Below are 19338 nucleotides of genomic sequence, written 5' to 3' on the forward strand. Positions count from 1 at the left end.
TGTATTGATGGACACTTGGGTTGTTTCCACATCTTTGCAATTGTGAATTTAGAAAGGCTTTCAACTCTTCCCCATGAGTATGATGTTAGCTGTGGGTTTGTCATATATGGCCTTGATTGTGTTGAAGTAAATTCTTTCCATACCTAATTTGTTGAGGGTTTTGATGATGAAAACATGTTGAATTTTGTCAAATGCTTTTTCTGTATCTATTGAAATGATCCTGTGGTTTTTGTTCTGCATTCTTTTAATGTGATGTATCACATTTATTACTTTGCTTATGTTGAACCATCCCTGCATCCCTGGGATTAATCCCACTTGATCATGGTGAATGATTTTTATAACGTGCTGTTGAATTCAATGTGCTAGTATTTTGTTGAGGATTTTAGCATGTATGTTTACAAGGGATATTGACCGCAGTCTTCTTTTTTATTGTGTCATTATCTGACTTTGGTATCAGGGTAATGCTGGCCTCACAAAATGAGTTTGGAAGTATTCACTTACGGTATTTTGTTATAACAGCACAAATGGACTAAGATGTGTCTTTTAGGTCACTACTTCTAAGATGTATGTAGTTTACTTTAAAATTTTGATAATTATATATTTAATTTCTAAAAATTATATTTGGTTTCTTTTCAAAATGCTTGATCATTTTTGGTAGTTTGCTTGCTGTATTAGCTTTTTTGTTTTTACTTCTTTAAACATTTTATACATAGTTATTTTTTATTGTGTAGTCAGTAAGTCTAACATCTGAAGTCTTTATAAACCTAAATTGACTCTCATATATTCATATATAGTGTTTTATTTATTTATTTTTCACCTGTAGGAAATCTGGAGGCCTAAATTTAGGATGCTTTTTTCCAGAGATTTCGTTATTTTGCCAGGAGCCAATACTACTGACACAGGACCACTTGAGGTTCCGCTGAGCTCTCCACTTTAATTTGGGAGTCTTTAGTCCAGCTCTCCATTTTGCTTGTGTTCTAAGTCTTAGTCTCAAATTACTTGTAGCGCTAGGACATTGACATTTTTACTCCAAAGTAAGGGTAACCTTACTTTGCAACTCCCTCCTCTATTTTAAGCTCCAGTTTTCTTGACAAATTGTTGTCTCTTACTTTCTTTAAACCTAGGAATGCAGTGATAATTAAGTTCTATGCAGGCTCTTTTTTTGTTAAACAAGAAGGCTCTACAGAACACCCAATCTACTATACTTTCCATGATTTTTTTCTTTATTCGATGAATTTTTAGAAGGGAACTTTAAAGTTTCCAAAAATGATTTTTAAAATATTTATTCTATAATTTCATTGCATTGTGGTCATAGACGGTAATACGTATGCCATTCATTCTTTACAATTTGTTGAGGCTTTCTTTGGAACCCAAACTGTGTCAATATTTGCAGCTGGCTTATGTACAGTTGGAAATATAAATTCTTGGGGATTTAGGCCAAGATGGTGGACTAGAAGCAGCCTGCACATGCCACTCTCATGGAGAGGACTGAAAGTGACAAGTAGATATTCACCTTTGGATCAATCATCTAGGAGAGAGCATTGGAAATCAACAGAGAGGTGATGGGAAGCACCCAAAGCACCTGAAGGACAGGGAAGTGGGATGGCCCGCTCAGCAGGATGAAAGTATCCAGGGGAGGCACATATACAGGGAAGTGACAGAGAAGAGAATTTGGGGGCTCCACACTTGCCCTGGGGACACTGCAATTGGAGCTAAGGGAGAATCTCTCCACTGCAGCAGGCCTCGAGTCTGATACAGGGAGCTTACCAGAGACTGTGTAGTGGTACTGCTCTGCAGAGAAGGCACAGTGGGATCCCACTGGTTCCCAGATGCTGGGTGCTATGGCTGCTGCCATTTTAAGGTCCCAGCCCAAGAATGCTTCATCTACCTGGGGGTCAGATCTGTTCCTGATGCCTCCCAATTACACCTGCTAGGCTGGAGAGAAAGCAGAGAGGCCAGGCATTCTTATGAATCCTTTGGGCAGGTGCCACATGCCCCCACTGCCACTGGGGGACCCAGGCAGAGCAGGTGCCCACAGACCCAGGGCCTGCTGCTGCCACCTCGATGGCCTCACCCAGCCAGAGCTGCTGTGGGACCCAGGTGGAGCACATGCCTAAGGTCCCTGGCTCCCACTGCCACCAACTAGATAGCACCTGCTGTGTCAGACTGCCCATAACAAACACAGGGGGATAAGGAGATGCATGACAGCAGCAATGTTAAAGGCTCACAGTGCACCCACCCATCTCCTGCCTGGTCAATCTTCTGGAGTAGGATGCAAGAACACCATCCAGGGACCTCTCCATCTCTTTACTGAGCAACAGAGATTCCACTGGGGAACAGGTATACCAAAAAGCTATCTGTTTTAGGCAGAAAGAAGAAGATCTAGATGGGAAGGAACCAGCATACTAAGAACTCTGGCAACATGAAAAATCAGGCTGTTTTCACACCCCCAAAGGATCATATGAGCTCTCCAGCAGTGGATTCCAACCAAACTAAAATTATTGAAATGGCAGATTTGGAATTCAGAGTATGGATGGCAAGTAAGATCAATGGGATTGATGAGAAAGTTGAAAACTAACACAAAGAAGCAAACAAAAAATTCAGGACGTGAATGAAAAATTCACTAAAGAAATAGATAATATAAGAAAAAATACAACAGAACTCCTGGAAAGAAAGAGTCACTTAGGTAATATCAAAATACAGTGGAAAGTTTTAATAACAGACTAGACCAAGCAGAAGAAAGAATTTCAGAGCTTGATGACAAGGTTTTCAAATTAACCTAATCAGCTAAAAGTAAAGAAAAAAGAATCAAGATCAAGAAAAATGAACAATCTATCCAAGAAATAGTACCCCTCTGTTACCTTTAATCTTCACCTTTTAAAAGACAGACCTAATCAATATAAGTCCAAGTATAGTTTTTAATTAGTAATCTACAATAAACATGATTTTTTCCCCAGAACTTACCTACTTGCGAATTGTTTCCAAATAATTCATGAACAAGTTTGTCAAAATCATAGGTTACTTTTTCAAGAGAATCAGATTTAAAACTGGGACAAAATAGTATGTCATCTTTATGTTCATCTTCACGGTTTAAAGTTCCTCCAAATGCCCAAGTAAATGCAAACACGAAAAGTTTTTGAATCATTACTGCTAATTTATCTGGATTTTTCTCCAGATACCATGTATTTTCATCCCTGTAATAAGATATGTATGGGAAGGATGGAGGTTAAAACTTTTAGAAAGCAGCTCAGAAATTTATTTCAATATCATGTCAAAATTTCATTATTAAAAACTATAATACAGTTAAGTGTTGACACAAAAGCTTCAGAACTCATGTATAATTTTTCCTATGATAATAGTCATATAAATTACACATAATTACTATTTTTACTTTTCAAGAAAATAGAACCATAGCACATATGTTTATATGTGTAAGACATCTGTAGTCAAACTTCATTTAAAATATACCTTTAATATATTAATGTTTTTATTTAATATATGTAAATATACTTTTATAATATACATCTATTAAATATATACTTTTATCTTATATACATATTTTTATTTAATATATGTACATATGTTTCACTTTTATTTTAGGTCGGTTTATTGGATGAGCATGTACCTGTCTTTTGGGAGAGGATCTGATAATTCTTCATTTCATGTGAAAAGACATAAGTGAATAGTCATTCGCCCTGTATTCCTCTCAACCAGTTCCTAGAGGTTGAGTTAGCTCAACTTGATTTAGTCCAACCTGGCTCTAAAGCCAGGCAGTAGAAATCTGGGGAGAGACTTCTCCAGTCTGGGTCAACCCAAGTTATCCTTTGTCAGTGGGACTCTGAAATTCTATAGTGACAGGGTTGATGGTAATGGAGCTGAACAAGAGGTTTGGGCCTGATTTCAAGACATTTTACATAGTTCAGGATTTAGTATTATCATAAAATTATTTACAAATTACGAAAAACCTAAAAATATACCACTGAACTGAAATTTAACTGGAATTTATTAGCAAACATTAATGTACCATTCATTAGCACAATTCTATATGAAATTTCTAGCCATGCATAATAGTTCATTCAGCAAATATTTATTGAGCGGCTACTATATATCAGTTACTCTGTACAAAACAGGCACTATCCCTTTTTCACAGAATAGGAAAATGAATACTAAACCACAGTAAGTGCAAAGAGTGAAGAGTCAAGCATACCATGAAGAATAACAGCAGGGATAACTAATCTAGATTGTCAGAGTCAGAGAAGGCCTCTTTGAAGAAGCAACTGTTAAATTGAGACTTGAAGGATAAGTGAGATTTGGCAAAATATAGGAGGAAAAGCATTTTGGGCAGAAGGAATACATGTGCCAAGATAATGAGGTCTCAACCAATTCCTAGAGGTTGATGTAGCTCAACTTGATTTAGTTCAACCTGACTCTAAAGCCAGGCAGTATAAACCTGGAAGTATAAGCCAGGTCAAAAGATTATGGCATGTTTGAGGAACTGGGGAAAAAAAAAAAAGCAAGTGTCACTGAAGCACAGCTAGAGAAAGAGATTAAGAGATGAGTCTGGAGAGGTAGGCAGGGGCTTTTAAAGCTTTACCAAGATTTTTTCCTTCCATGTTCAGTGTAATGAGAAGTCATTAAATGGCTATAAAAGAAAAAAGAAACATTGTAATTTGTGTTTTAAAAAGATCAAACTCTTGCATATATGTACCAGAAGACATGTGCAAGCATATTAATCACAGTATAATTTTTAAACACAAAAATTGAAAACAATCTACTGTTTATAAATGGAAAAATAAACTGTGATACTGTGATATATGTATACAATGACAATGGACTATTAGCAGTAAAAATGAATGAAGAACAGCTACAGGCACAATGGACAAAGACATAATGTTGAACACAAAATGCAAGTCACGGAAGCTCATACAGAATGATTCCGTTTATTTAAAGTTCAAAAGCCCACAAAGCTGAAAAATATATTATTTGTGAGTATATTAATACACAAAATCCAATATAGTAGTTATCTCAGATGATGGGATGGCATAAGATATATGACAGTATATAGGGGACCTCAAAACTAAAATAATAGCTTTTTCTATAACTGAGTGGTGTGTATATGGGCATTTGTGGTATCGTTATTTACATATTATGCACATTTTATAAATATTATGCTACGGCTAATTGATAAAAATTAAAAATAATCTCTTCTTGTTATGCTGAGAATGAACTGGAAGAACTGGGGAAACCAATTAGAAGGTTATTGCAATAGTATAGGCAAGAAATGATGGTGGTTTGGGCTACGATGCCGTAATCAAGATGCTGATACGTGAATGGATGTGAATGAAGTTAGAGCTGACGGGTGGAGTGGGAACCGCATTTAGAATGTTTTATCATTCAAAAGCAAATGTGACATAAATGTCTTAGGGACTCATAATGAGAAGTAAGAAGGACCCAACAGTGACTCTTCTATCCTACAAATGGCAGCAAAAATGTAGAACTAATCATTTCCATAGCTATAATTTATTCAGAATTTACTATGTAGCAGGCTCTATTCTAGATACTTAATACATGACATTACTATTCCAGTTTTATAAGTAAAAATATCAAAGCTTAAAAAATATTTAGTAAATGGTTCACCATTTCACATATAAATGGCAGATTCATAAAATAAATTCATGTTAATTTTATTCCTTCTCAAATATGTAGAGTGGATAGACAAATGTATTCATACAATGCCTATTATTTCAAAAACTTAGCATAAAATTTGGTGACCTTTTATTAGTTAGTTATATAAAGGGCTCTAAGTAGGAATAATATAAATTTAAATGAATTTTGATATTATGAAATCACAAAAGTACTGGTTTATTGACAAGTAATCCTGTGTGTCTTTGAGTGTTTGGCACCTAGTGGGTACTAAAATATGTTTGTTAAATGAACGTAACTGACCTCTTTTCTATATCCTTGAATTTGACAGAAACTTCTTGCGCATTCATCTCCTTAGCTGAAGTGTCACTCAATTCATAACCTTAAAAAGGAGACAGTATTTTTCCACAATTAACAACAGACCTAAAATTTAGCTGGTTAACTAGTGACATTTAACCTTTAACATTGTTTAGTAAGAGAACTGTCATAAGAGAACATCTTAGTTTCACATGAGTTACCTTATCAGAACAAAGTGAGAGTTACTTTCCTAAGAAAAGCGGAGAAGAGAATGTTCTTAAAATTGTCTGAATTGATTTTTATTTATTTGAAGCACAGAGCTGCATACTTTTGTTCTTTATTTTATTTTCGTAAGTTAGATTGTTCCAAAATGAAAACTTTGAAACATTCAGGCGACTACCCCTAAATATGGTAGTGCACATGATAAACTAAACAATAAATGGGCCCTAATAAGTGGAGCATAAAAAAGTTGCATGCTTTCAAATAAGAAATTTATCAAAACAAACATCCACAGGTGTACTTTAGACAGACTATAGTTGCCTCTCTCCCAACCACATCACCCACCTTTGTTGTCCAAGTCATTCATTCCACAGACTAACACACAGAGTAAATAATTAATCATTCTTCCTTTTAGCTTATTTTTTCTTTTATAATGCTTGTTTTCTTAATATTAAAATGAATATGCTTCCTTTAGAACATTTAGAAGATACACAAAACTATACAGAAGAAAATAATCATCCTTCATTCCACCACCTCCAGGTAATAGTCACTAAAATGTTGATGCATTTCTTTATGGTCTTTTATAGAAAGACATAAATTACATAAAAAACATATTTTAAAATTTAAACTTAAATAAAAAAATTAAAAAGAGACTTGGGTTTTTATCCTTTTTAATTTTAAGCCTAGCTTCATGTCATTAAAAATCGTCTAAAACATGATTTGTTGCATCATAATTTATTAAGGCACACCCTCACTGTTGGAATTCAGATTACTGAATAATTCTTCCATGAATAAACTTCTTTCTGCATAAATCTTTGTATACTTCTCTGATTATTTCTTTACAAAAAGTTCCTAGAAGAAAATATAACTAGGCCAGAGTATATCGATATTTTTAGCATATATTGACAAATACCTCACCAAGAAAGGCTGAATTGGTTTGTACCTCAATTACCTTCTGTGAAAGTTTATACATCAGCACATTCTAGCTCCCAGTGTGTTTTTTCAGAAAACTCTTTGCTTATTTAATAGACAAAAATTTTATCCTATTTTTGAATAAATTTTCCTGTCATTATCTGTAAGATTAAATGTTTTCTTAAAAACTTTTATTGGAAATTTTGGCACTTGTGCAAAGATCCCTGTGACCCAGGCAAATTTTATATCTGCCCCCTCCTCCATCCTGTCCCCATTTTATAGCTGAGAATGTTCAGTAAGAATATTTTGTGTAAATGTATACTGTAGGCTATGATAGCAGGAATGGCACTGAATATTTGAGGTTTACATAGTCTTGCAAAATTTTAGAGAGTAACTTAAAAATTTTCTCATTGTGGTAAAATTACATATAATAAAATTTACAATTTTAACCATTTTTATGTGTAAAGTTCAGTGGCATTAATTATAGTCACAAGCATCACCACTATCTTCAGAACATTTCATCATCTCATATTGAAATTCTATCCATTAAATAGTAACTCCCCACTTCTCCTCCACCCCTCAGTCCCTGGGAACCACTCTCTTACTTCCTGTCTCTATGTATTTGACTATTCTAAATACCTTTTTTAAGTGGAATCATGTAATATTCGTCCTTTTGTGTCTGGCACATTTCACTTAGTATGATGACTTCAAGGTTCACCCATTTTGTGTCAGAATTTCATTCTAAGGCTAATATTCCATTGTGTATATATATCACATTTGGTTTATCAATTCTTCCATTGATGAACAGGTATATGGTTTCCACTTTTTGGCCACCATGAATAATGCTGCTATGAACATTGGTGTACAAATATCTGTTCAAGTCCCTGCTTTCAATTATTTTGGGTACATACCCACAAGTGGGATTGCTGGGTCAAATGGTAATTCTATGTTTAATTTTTTTGAGGAATTGCTATATCATTTTCCACAGTGCCTAGAGCATTTTATACTATTAGCAATGCATGAGGTTTCCAATTTCTCCAGACCCATGCCAACACTTGTTATTTTCTGGCATTTTTTAAATAATAGCAATTTTGATGGGTATGAAATGGTATCTCATTATGATTTTGATTTGTATTTCCTCAATGATGAGTGATGTTGAGCATCTTTTCATGTGCTTCTTGCCTATTTGTATATCTTCTTTGGAGAAATATCTATTCACGTCCTTTGCCCATTTTTGAATTGACTGTTATTTTGTTATTGAATTGTAAGAATTTGTTACATATCCTGGACATTAATCTCTATAAGACATATGATTTGTAAATATTCCCCCCCATGGGTTATTTTTTCCTCTGTTGATAGTGTCCTTTGATGCACAAAATATTTTAATTTTGATGAAGTTCAATTTGTCTATTTTTTTTTTTTTTGCCTTTGCCTTTGGTATCATATCAGAGTAACTTTTATAGGCTGTACTGCCAGCTTCCCTTTGTTATATTTAGCTAAATGGTGAATAAAATGAATCTGATAAATCTTTGTGTCATCTCTCTAGAATAGAATTTATCTACTTAATGACTCTGGAGAGATCATGGCTGATATGAAATGAGATTCAGGTCCCCAATTTTATATTAGGACTACCCATTCTCAATCAGCAGTTATAACAGACAACAAAACAGCAAATACTTACCAATGAACTTGTTTCTTCAAGGATACATAATTTATAGTAGTTGAGAAAGTAAATGACAGTCTTTGGCAACTGGGCAGGGAACTGAACCTCCGTCCTCCACTAGATGATGACCTGAGAGCCTAACGGAAGCTTCCTAATACCTTCTCACTCTTCCCAACCTGTACGAGATCATGGTTTCTCTCTCAAATGAGCCCTCGATATATACCATCAATTTTCTTCTCAATTAATCTGCTCTCTTATTCCCTCAATGACCATCCTAGCCTTTATCATTTACTTCAAACCAACCTTTCACTTTCCTCAAATCAGTGGATAACTTCGGCTCTTACTTCATGAGAAAAATTGAAGTCATCAGGGATGATATCTTTCCACTTTCCACCTCCTTACCCCAAAACAACATTCAGAGAAAAGAGAGGCCATGTTGTTAATTGCCACTGACCCTGGAACGGGACCTCTGCCCCTACATCTCCCATCCCGCTCTTCTGTCTTCAGTGAACACACCAAATGCCTGTGGGCAGGAAGATCGCAAACCGTGGCTGTCCCACCAGCTCAGGAGTGAATGTGCCCCCAGTGCTGAAAGCGGGTCACTCAGCACAGGGAACTCTAGTGGCTGCTATGCTGGGGGGAAGGGCTGCTGTCTCCCTGCACTGCTCTGGTGTCCAGGGGGAACTGGGTCCCTCCCTCCTCTCTGAGCAACCACAGCTGTGGCTATACTCTCCTAGGCAGATTTGGCTGGGAATGCACCCCCGTTGAGGGGAGCCAACTCTCAGAGCAATTGCTGTAGCAGTTGCTATGGGGAGGGTGTGGCCACACCAGCTTGAGCCAAAAATTACTTTCTGGGATGCCAGGAGTGGAGGAGGTGCAGAGAAGAAGGCATCCAGATGCAGGGATGCTGGCTCTCTGGTCCCTCATGGCACTCCCCTAGGGGGTGAGAGCCCTGTGTCCTGTTGCTGGCCTGAGGCACCCAGGTGGCAAGGGGGGAGACTCCTTAGGCTTTCACTGGGATCCAGAACTGCCTGGATTTGGTTTGTGCTGCCGATTTCTTTTTTCTATGCTCCTGTCTCTCAGCTTCGCAGTTCCTCTTGGTGGTGTTCCTGGACTCCACTGGTGTCTGTCCCTGTGGTCCGTCCACTTCTGAGCAGTAATCATTCTCCACTCTCCTCAGTCCAACCCTCAACTCTTCTGCTGGGAGGGTCCAACAAGCTGTGTCTCTAGTCAGCCATCTTGGCTCTCAATCTGATCGCAGCTTATGTCCAGGATTTTGAGTAGTTTTGTGCACTATTTTTAGCTCTAAGAATCTTTAAAACACAGCAAAAACATTTTTTGGCAATAGAGACCCTCTAAGCGTTCTTTACACTCATTTTTCTTGTGACCCTTCAACACTTACATATGTTGTTAATTTAATTTTGATATGCTTCTCTATAAATGATTTTTAGTTTGTAAAAACACATATATGTCTGTTGTTGGTCCAGATAGACTAAAAATTCCTGGCTTTCCAGGAATTTTCTAAAATCCAATTGAAGGTGATACATTGGCATTGCCTAGCTAAGATACTATATAATTGACTTAGTGAAGATACTGCATCATTGACTTAGTGAAAAAAACCCATCACTAATGTGACTCAGGGAAAAAAACTCAATGTGACTCAGGGGAAAAAACTCACCTTGTCCAAATCCTCCATAGTCACTCATGAATTCAAACAAAGCATCAAGAATTCTGCAGAGGGTTATGACAATTGTTATGTCTTGTATAGGATATGGCTGAAATTTCTGATGCTTCTTTATAAATTGTAGTCCGTCTGTGATACTTTTTTTAATCATAAATTCAAGATAATCCACTCCTGACTGACTTATAATTTTAGAAGTTTTCAAAAGCCATGACTTAGCATAAGGCTCCCATCCCAGATCAACAGGATCCTAGTAATAAAAAGCACAATATAGTCTTATGTAAATAAATAAAAATACAGTATCCTCCTACTTTCTTACTATCTTTTTACTTCATCACTGCCCTCTACCAGTTATGGCCTAGAATTATCATTCGTTAAAGGGCAAATGATCAAAACAGCTTAAGAATTACCCTTTTCTGGGATGATTTGTGATTTCTAACCATGGTCTTACAAGAGAACAAACAGCTGGGGGGATTATGTGTAGGGAGGTGTGTTGAGACTACGTGTATGTGGTGAGGGGAACTGCTTACCCGGAAGTCAGCCCTGTACTTAGCTTTATTCGTCACGTTCAGTTAAGGAGATTAGCATGTTGGGTTAATCCTAGCTAATAATTTCATGTACAGAAAATATTTATTTTTTGTCATGTCTTCTACTTCCTCACCACTGTCTTGGTAATGTGTTTCCCGAGTTCTTAGAGTCATGAAGTGTGTATGAAGAGGCGCTAGGGCAATCTTCCTTTTTGGAAAAATTATATCAGCAGCCTAACCTGTCTGATGAAAGCACTACTTACTACAGTTGTGGAAAATACTGACACTCCAACCGCTAAGAATAGTATTAATGACAGTAGTAATTACATTCATATTCCATTCTAGGTTATGAGGCTTTGGGAAGTACAAAGTTTCTGAACTACTGGAGTCATACTGCTGGATCCACAGGTAAAAATAAAATAAACATAAAATGCTGTAGATAATGGCTAGTTATTATCCTAAACAACACATTTTCTTTGTTAGGAAATTTGTTATTGAAAACTTACCATATAGACCATTGCACATCGGCTGACAGTAGCAGGACTGGCCTGAGAGAGACTGTCCACTTCAAAAATCACTCTTATTTTATTAGTTAAAGCTATTCTCTCACTGTTTGCTAGGCACAATGTTCTAGTGTCGTCTAGGACAGAGTTCAGATTTTCTACCCAAAAGGTGTCCACAGGACCATCTAAGATAATCCACTGCCAATCAAAATCTGGAGAGAAAAATATTTTTAATGTAACTAAGAATAATGTCAGTCTTCTTTCATTGCAATCTGGCAAATTTTATGTATAGAAAATATTTTCTGAGATGAAAATGATATTCTAAAAAACATTAGAGTGAATGTGTTTATATGTAGCCTCCAATATTTATTGAATATGAATAAATATTCATACCATACATTTGATAACACTTTAAGCATTATTGAGATATATTCTTAGATTGTTGAACTGGATAATTAACTTTTACTCGTAGATAGGAGAAATAGTCATGATTTTATCTTTTTCATAATAATATGATTTGTGAGTTTGCCCCTTCCACATTGGAATATTTTTCAGATATGCTGCTCCTGAGGAAAAGCAAAGGGAAATAGATGCCTTTGAAGAAAGAATCAAATAGACAGAGATTAGAGTATATCACACTTGGAACCCATTTACTCCTCTTTCCACACTGTCATAGTCTGTTTGGGATGCTATAACAAAATGCCTTAGACTGGGTAGCTTATCAACAGAAATATATTTCTCATGGTTCTCATGGTTCTAGCTTAGAAGACTAAGATTAGGTACTGGCAGATTTTGTGTCTGGTGAAGGCTGTCCTTGCCTTCTTCGTCATCACACAGTGGAAGGGGCAAGGGGTCTCTCTGGGGTCTCTTTTATAAGGGCACTACTATCATTCATGAGGGAAGAGCCCTCATGATCTAATCACTTCCCCAAAGCCCCTCATCTCTTAATACCATCACCTTGGGTGTTAATTTCAACATATGAATTTTGCAGGGATACAAACATTCAGACCACAGGACATACTCTATCCCTATTTCTGTGCTTCATAGTTTTAGAAAAAAATCTATTGGTCAGGATAGGAGAGGTGAATAGGTCACTATGCAGAAAGAAAATAGTTTATAGTTTACCACCTATTAGAAATTTAAGTATCCCAGAAGAATCAAAGAGTAAAGTAGGGATCCATATAGCTACTACCGCCAAGATGGGCTCTGACTGGCTGAAATACCTGCTCTAGTGACTGTCATAAAGCCCCATGAAGGAAACATTATGCCCAATTATTGTACTCTCCCAAACATGACATACAAAAATCAAGGAAGTAGAAGCAGCAGCAGAAGCCTCTTTCAAAGTCTGGATCACAAATGTACTACTGGGGGATGTATTGATATGAGGTTCAACCTGGAGTAGGGAAAGCAATCGTCGGGGCTCCTTCAATAGATTTGTCAGCTCCATTCCATCCCCTGCCACGTAGCAAAGCATCTGGAATATTATGGGTGTGCAGTTCATTGTAGATGAATCTGCTTGGGTAGTATGACCTCACCCGGGAAGGTACAGATTGTTTGGAGTTCCACTTCAGAGGAACACCAGTGGCAAACTGTAGGTTGCCACTGATGCTTCTCACATCATTATTTATTTCCACCTTTAATATCTACTTGTTCTTGTGGGAGACTAATGGTCATTTATAAACTGAAGGGCTATTTAAGCCCTAGTATTTATATAGCATAATAATATACATATACATTATAATATGTGATAATACTATACAAATTCTTTTTTGGGGGGAATACTATACAAATTTTAAGTAAACTCTAGAGGAAAAAATAAATTGTACAAGAACAAAATATCACTAATCAAAATGTATTTAAAGATACAAATGTTAAAAAAAAGATACAAATGTTGCTAATATTGGTTCAAAGTTTGTTTTCTATATTAATTAATCACCTTCATTGAATTTAATAATACTTACTGTGATTTTCTGGAATTTTATCATCTTTCTGTATATCCTCAAAAACATTATTATCCATATCTGCTGTATCAGAGGAATCAAATTTGAAAACCTAAAATACATAATCAATAATATTTAAATTTTTATTTGATGACATTTTCCAATTCCAGTAGACTATACATCAATGCTTTTTTTTTTTTTTTCAAGGCAGCGTCTCATTCTGTCATCCAGGCTAGAGTGCAGTGGTATCATCATAGCTCATTGCAACCTCAGACTCCTGGGCTCAACTGATCCTCCTGCCCCAGCCTCCAGAGTAGCTGGGACTACAGGCAGGTGCCACCACATCCAGCCAATTTTCCTATTTTTGTAGAGATGGGGTCTTGCTCTTGCTCAGGCTGGTTTCAAACTTCTGACCTCAAGCAATCCTCCTGCCTTGGCCTCCCAGAGTGCTAGGATTACACTGTGCCCAGCCAATATCCTTCCTTGAGTGGCAAAAATATGAAAGGCAAAAGGTTCTGTAGCTGAAAAACCCAACACATAACCAGCATAGTATAATGTGACTTGTGACTACACCTTATTTCCTTTTGGAAAGCCATTTATTTTAGTTTCTTTTTTCTACCTGCAAAGATAGTATATGCTTGTTGTATAATATCCAAATAATACACCAAAGCACAAAGAAGAAATCAAAAGTTCTCTGAATTTCCACTAACTATAGACGACCACTATTGACATTTTGGTGCATATTTTTCCTAGACATTCCTTCATAAGTTCTCAAACTTTAGAATACGTAAGAATTACCTGCAGTTTGTTAGATTGCAGATTCTAACACTTCATCCTTGGAGATTTGTATTGAATAGGTTTGGGATGAAGCCCAGAAATTTCCATTTTTAATATATACCCCAGATGATTCTAATACAGGTGCTCTCATAACAACATTTGAGAAATTCTGATGTATGCATATGCTTAGCACTTAGTTACCTTGAGGGCGGAGGCTTAATTATTCATCTCTCCTAAAAAGCTGAGTAATTTGTAATCACCTGAATGGCATGGTTTCTGTAACCACCAAGAGTAGTGGGGGAGAAAACCAAACTCTAGAGCTGTGCTGGGGGCACAGTGTGGGTTCTGAAGACAGAGACCAAGTAATGATGCTCAGGTTTCAACGAGGCCCTAACAATACAAGAAAAAGTAACCAGTTGCTGCTAATTCCCAAGGAAGGTAAGCAAGTCACAGGCTATTTCCAATTATTCTTCCTATTACAAAAGTCTGCAATTATCATCCTTGCATCCTCTTTCTCTAGTTAGATTGTTTTTTTAAATGTAAGATTGGGGGTCAAAGGTTATAATTATTTTAGTTCTTAATAAATTTTATTACATTTCTTCTCAAAAGTTTGTGGCAATAACATTCCCACCAACAAGGCATAACAATCCATGTTTTTACATATCCTTGCTAACAATGAATGTGATCACCGCAAATATTCTTAAGTTTTGAAATCTGATGAGGAAAAATACTGTGCCTATCATTTTTATAACTTTTATTTCTTTGACAAATAGCGAGGCTAAGCATCTTTTCATATATTTAATGACAATTTGTATTTGTTCTATCAATTTTCTATTCCTAGCCTTTCCTCATTTCCTTATTTAGTTGAATTTCTTATTCATTTCTGAAGCTCTTTTTTTATATTGGAGATATTATTATAACTCATTGACTATCTGTGTTATAATTATTTTCTTCTAGATTGTAATTTACTTTAGCATAGTGGTAGCTATTGGAAAAATATTTTCATATTAATATTTATAGTTAAATCCTTTTATCATTTATTTTATGATTTCTGGGTATCAGAACTTCCTAATTGTGAAAATATGTACCTAGATATTATTATACAATAGTATTTTTATAGTTTTATTTTTATATTTAGATTGTTAATTCATCTGGAATTTTATTTCTGTGGAAGGAGTGAGCTAGGGGTCTATGTTTTTAATATGAAAATAGCAAATTTTACAAAGGATTAAATATGGAAAGTTTTCCTCAATAATTAGAAATATCACTTTAATTGTATACCAAATTCCTTTATATGTTTGAATATGTTTCTGGCTTCCGTTTGGTTCCATTTCTGTGTCACTGCCTTACTGGTTTGCTTACAGTTTGGATTTGTTTTAAAATTTATTTAGAACATTTTAGAACTCTAAAGTGCTATGATTTTCTGCCCAGATTTTCTTAAACTCTTGAAACATTTACACTTACAGATGAAATATTGAAATCATTTTATCCAATTAGAAAGAAAAAACAACCCCACACATTTACAGTCAATTGGTCTTCAACAGAGCTGCTAAGAACACACAATGGAGAAGAGTCAGTTGCTTTAATAAATGATGCCAGGAAAATTCGATATCCACATGCAGAAAAATTAAATTGGATTCATCTAACACCATATACAAAACTGAACTCTACTCAAAATGGATTAAAGACCTAAACATAACACCTGAAACTCTAAAACTACTAGAAGAAAACATAGGGGAAAAGCTCCATGGTATTGGTCTGGGCTGATTTTTTGGATATAAAGCACAGTCAACAAAAGCAAACACAAACAAATAGGATTGCATCAAATTCAAAAGCTTCAGCATAGCAAAAGAGACAACAGAGTGAAGAGATTATGGAATGGGAGAAATTATTTTCAAACCACATATCGAAGAAGGAGTTAGTATCCAAAATTTATAAGGAACTCAAACAACTTGGCAGCAAGAAAATAAATAACTCAATTAAAAAATGGACAAAGAACTTGAATAGATATTTCTCACCGAAAACAAACAAATGGCCAACAGGTATATGAAAAAAAATGCTCATTAGGGAAATGCAAATTGAAACTGCAATGAGATATCATCTCACACCTGTTAGAATGGATACTACAAAAAACACAAAGATAGTAAGTGCTGGTGAGGAAGATGGAGAACAGGAAACCCTTATATACTGTCCGTGAGAATGTAAATTAGTACAGACCTTGTGAAAAACAGTATGGAGATTCCTCAAAAAATTGAAAATAGAACTGCCATACGATCCAGCAATCCCTTTACTGGGTATATATCCAAAGGAAATGAAATCATGTTGAGGAGATATCTGCCCTCCCATTTTCATTGCAGCATTAGTCACAATAGTCAACATATGAAATCATCCTAAATGTCCTGTCCATCAATGGATGAATGTATAAAGAAATGTGGTGTGCACGCACACAATGGAATACTTAAAAAAAAAAAAAGAAGGAAATCCTGACATTTATGACAACATGGATGAACCTGGATTACATAATGCAAAGAGAAAAAAGCCAGGCACAGAAAGACAAAAACTACATAATCTCACTTACAAGTGGGAAATGCAAAAGTTGAATTCATTAAGAAGAGAGTAGAACAGTGGTTTCCACCAGGGGCTTGGAGGTGCAGTGGGAGGAAATGAGGGATGTTGTATAAATAATATATAAAGTTTCAGTCAGTATGAATAAGTTCTGGAGATCTAGTGTACAGCATGATGACTATAGTTAATCATGTACCATATTAAATATTTTTGAAAATTGCTAAGAGCCAATCTTAAATATTCTCACTATAAAAAAAGACAACTATGTAAGGTGATTGATATGTTAATTAGCTTGATTGTATTAATAGCAATCATTCCATCTTATATATATATATATATGAAAACATCAAGCTGTACATTGTAAACATATAAGTCTTTATTTTTTAATTTAAAAAACCAGTGGGATTTTGGGTGAAATGACATTATACGCATATCTTAATTTGATAGAGATTGTCATTTTTATGATGGAATTCTTTCTACATAGGAATATGGTATATCCTTAATTTATTCAAATTTTCTCAATTGCATATGTTTCCCTGCCCCATCCCCCATAGAACAAGTCCCTTTCTTTTACATTTATTCCAATGCATTTTATAGATTCTTACCACTTTTAACATAATTTTTCCTATTTCCGTTTCTAACTGGCAATCATTAGTATAAAGAATTTTATCACAACACTGCTCTCACGGAAAGCATTGAAAGTGGTGAATAGATATCCACTTTTGGATTGATTGATAGGTGAGAGCACTGGAAATCCACAAAGAGGAGGTGGGAATGAAGTAAAGAAAAAAGAAGTGCAATAACCTGCTCAACAGGACCAGAGGTATTAGGGAAAGTGCCCACATATGGGGAAGGGACAGAGGAGAGAATCCCAGCCTCCATGCTTCCCCTGAGAATATTGCAATGGAAGAGGCAGGAGGGCCCCTCCTCTGCAGTAGGCCTTCCTACCGATACAGAGACCTGACTGGAGGCTGTGCAGTTACACTGCCCTGGAGAGAAGGCATGCCTGGCTTGCCGGCCCTGGGCATTGTGGCTGATGCCATTGTGATATACCAACCTCGGAATGCTACTTCTGCTCAGGGGTCAGATCTGTGACTACTGCCTCCCCCTTACCTTTGGCAGATGGGGAGGGAATGGGGAGTCCCGATGTTCATGCATTCCCGGTGGGCGGGTGATCTGCACTCCCACTGCTGGCACTATGCCTCTGGGGGGGCCAGGGAAGACCAGGAGACCACAGAGGGCACCTGCTGCTGTGGCCTGGGTAATCCTATTCAACTGCACCTCCTGCAGGGCCCAGGTGGAGCACAAGCCCATAGCCCTTGGTGCCCACCCACACACCCAGCACTGCGGCTACACTGGCCCGCATGTGTGCATGCTGCATCCCGCGGACCTGCCCAATCCTGCGCAAGCACCCTGCCCCACAAGCCCCCTCAGTGCCAGGGGCCCACTCTGCCCCACACATGTGCTACAGGCCCACTCTGCACCAGGGACCCTTCCATCCTGCAGACCTGCTCTGCCCCACGGGCCTACTATGCCCTCTGCATGTGCTATACCTCATGTGTGCCTGACCTTGCCTATACACTTCACACCTTGGCTGCCTAGGCCCATGTGTGTGCACTGTGTCCAGCAGACCTCTTCCATCCCATGTCCATGCCCAGTCCAGCAGGCCAGCCCCACCACACATGCACTGCACCATGGGCCCATCCTGCCACAGCAGCCTGGTGACAACCACAAGTGAATAGGGTTGAGCAGCACTGTTAAAGGATCACAGAATTATTTTGCTGTTTATATGTATTCCTTGATGAATTTTGTATCACATACTTTATTTACTTTCCAACTGAAGTGTTTTTTTTTAATTTTTAAAGTATATCGTTGGTGTTGGAATCACTAGATCATTCTCTGTGTAGACTCAATTCACTTTGTGTTCCTTTAAAAGCAAATATCTTTAACTTCATTCTATCATTTACTGACTATTTTAAAACTCAATGGCATATTTTTTTAAGTAAATTATAATTTTTTTCTTTCTAAAAACTGTTCATAATATTTTTAAAATTGACTTTTACTCTAATAGGTTTTAATACCAATCTTTGGATAAGCAATTAAATAATTAAATAATACACATTAGTCAAATAAAAATACTCACTCGATACTAAACTTACATTCGATAAATCTGAGATTCTTGACTTTACTTCGAGATCAATTTCTTTTCTCGAGCACCTTGCAGTGTTACAAGAGACATAACTTCGAATTATTGCTGATAATAATCCATCAGTCCATTCCATAGTATTAGGATCTAGTTGTCCATATAGTTCACCAAGAGTGATACACTTTGGATTTAAAACGTAAATATCTACTTTTCCTTTTCTTCCTGAAGTCTAGGAAAAATCCAGTGTGGTTTTTAAAGACAATAAGCATAGTACAATAATTTCATTTTTTGCATTGTTATTACCAAAGGGGCTTAGGAGAAATATTTCATAGCAAAGAAAGATTATAATGGTTGCAATTTTCAAGGAACAGTAAAAATTGACTTATTAAAATTAGCTATAATATACAAATACTTTTTTTAAAAAATTCTAAATACAATTATTAGTACCCCCCACCCCCCAAAAGG

At 36.4% G+C, this 19338-nt stretch overlaps 1 protein-coding gene across 1 annotated transcript in view; it reads right to left on the reverse strand.

Moving 5' to 3' along the window:
• Window positions 1-19338, reverse strand: part of DNAH14 (dynein, axonemal, heavy chain 14) — a 324896-nt gene that overhangs the window by 137838 nt on the left and 167720 nt on the right. The window contains 6 exon segments of the mRNA XM_012644036.1: window positions 2935-3194; window positions 5947-6025; window positions 10413-10665; window positions 11449-11657; window positions 13407-13497; window positions 18887-19102. Coding sequence (XP_012499490.1) covers window positions 2935-3194; window positions 5947-6025; window positions 10413-10665; window positions 11449-11657; window positions 13407-13497; window positions 18887-19102 — 1108 coding nt within the window.

This window comes from Propithecus coquereli, unplaced genomic scaffold (genome assembly GCF_000956105.1).
Source record: "Propithecus coquereli isolate 6110/MARCELLA unplaced genomic scaffold, Pcoq_1.0 Scaffold205, whole genome shotgun sequence".
In the NCBI taxonomy this organism is placed as follows: Eukaryota; Metazoa; Chordata; class Mammalia; order Primates; family Indriidae; genus Propithecus; species Propithecus coquereli.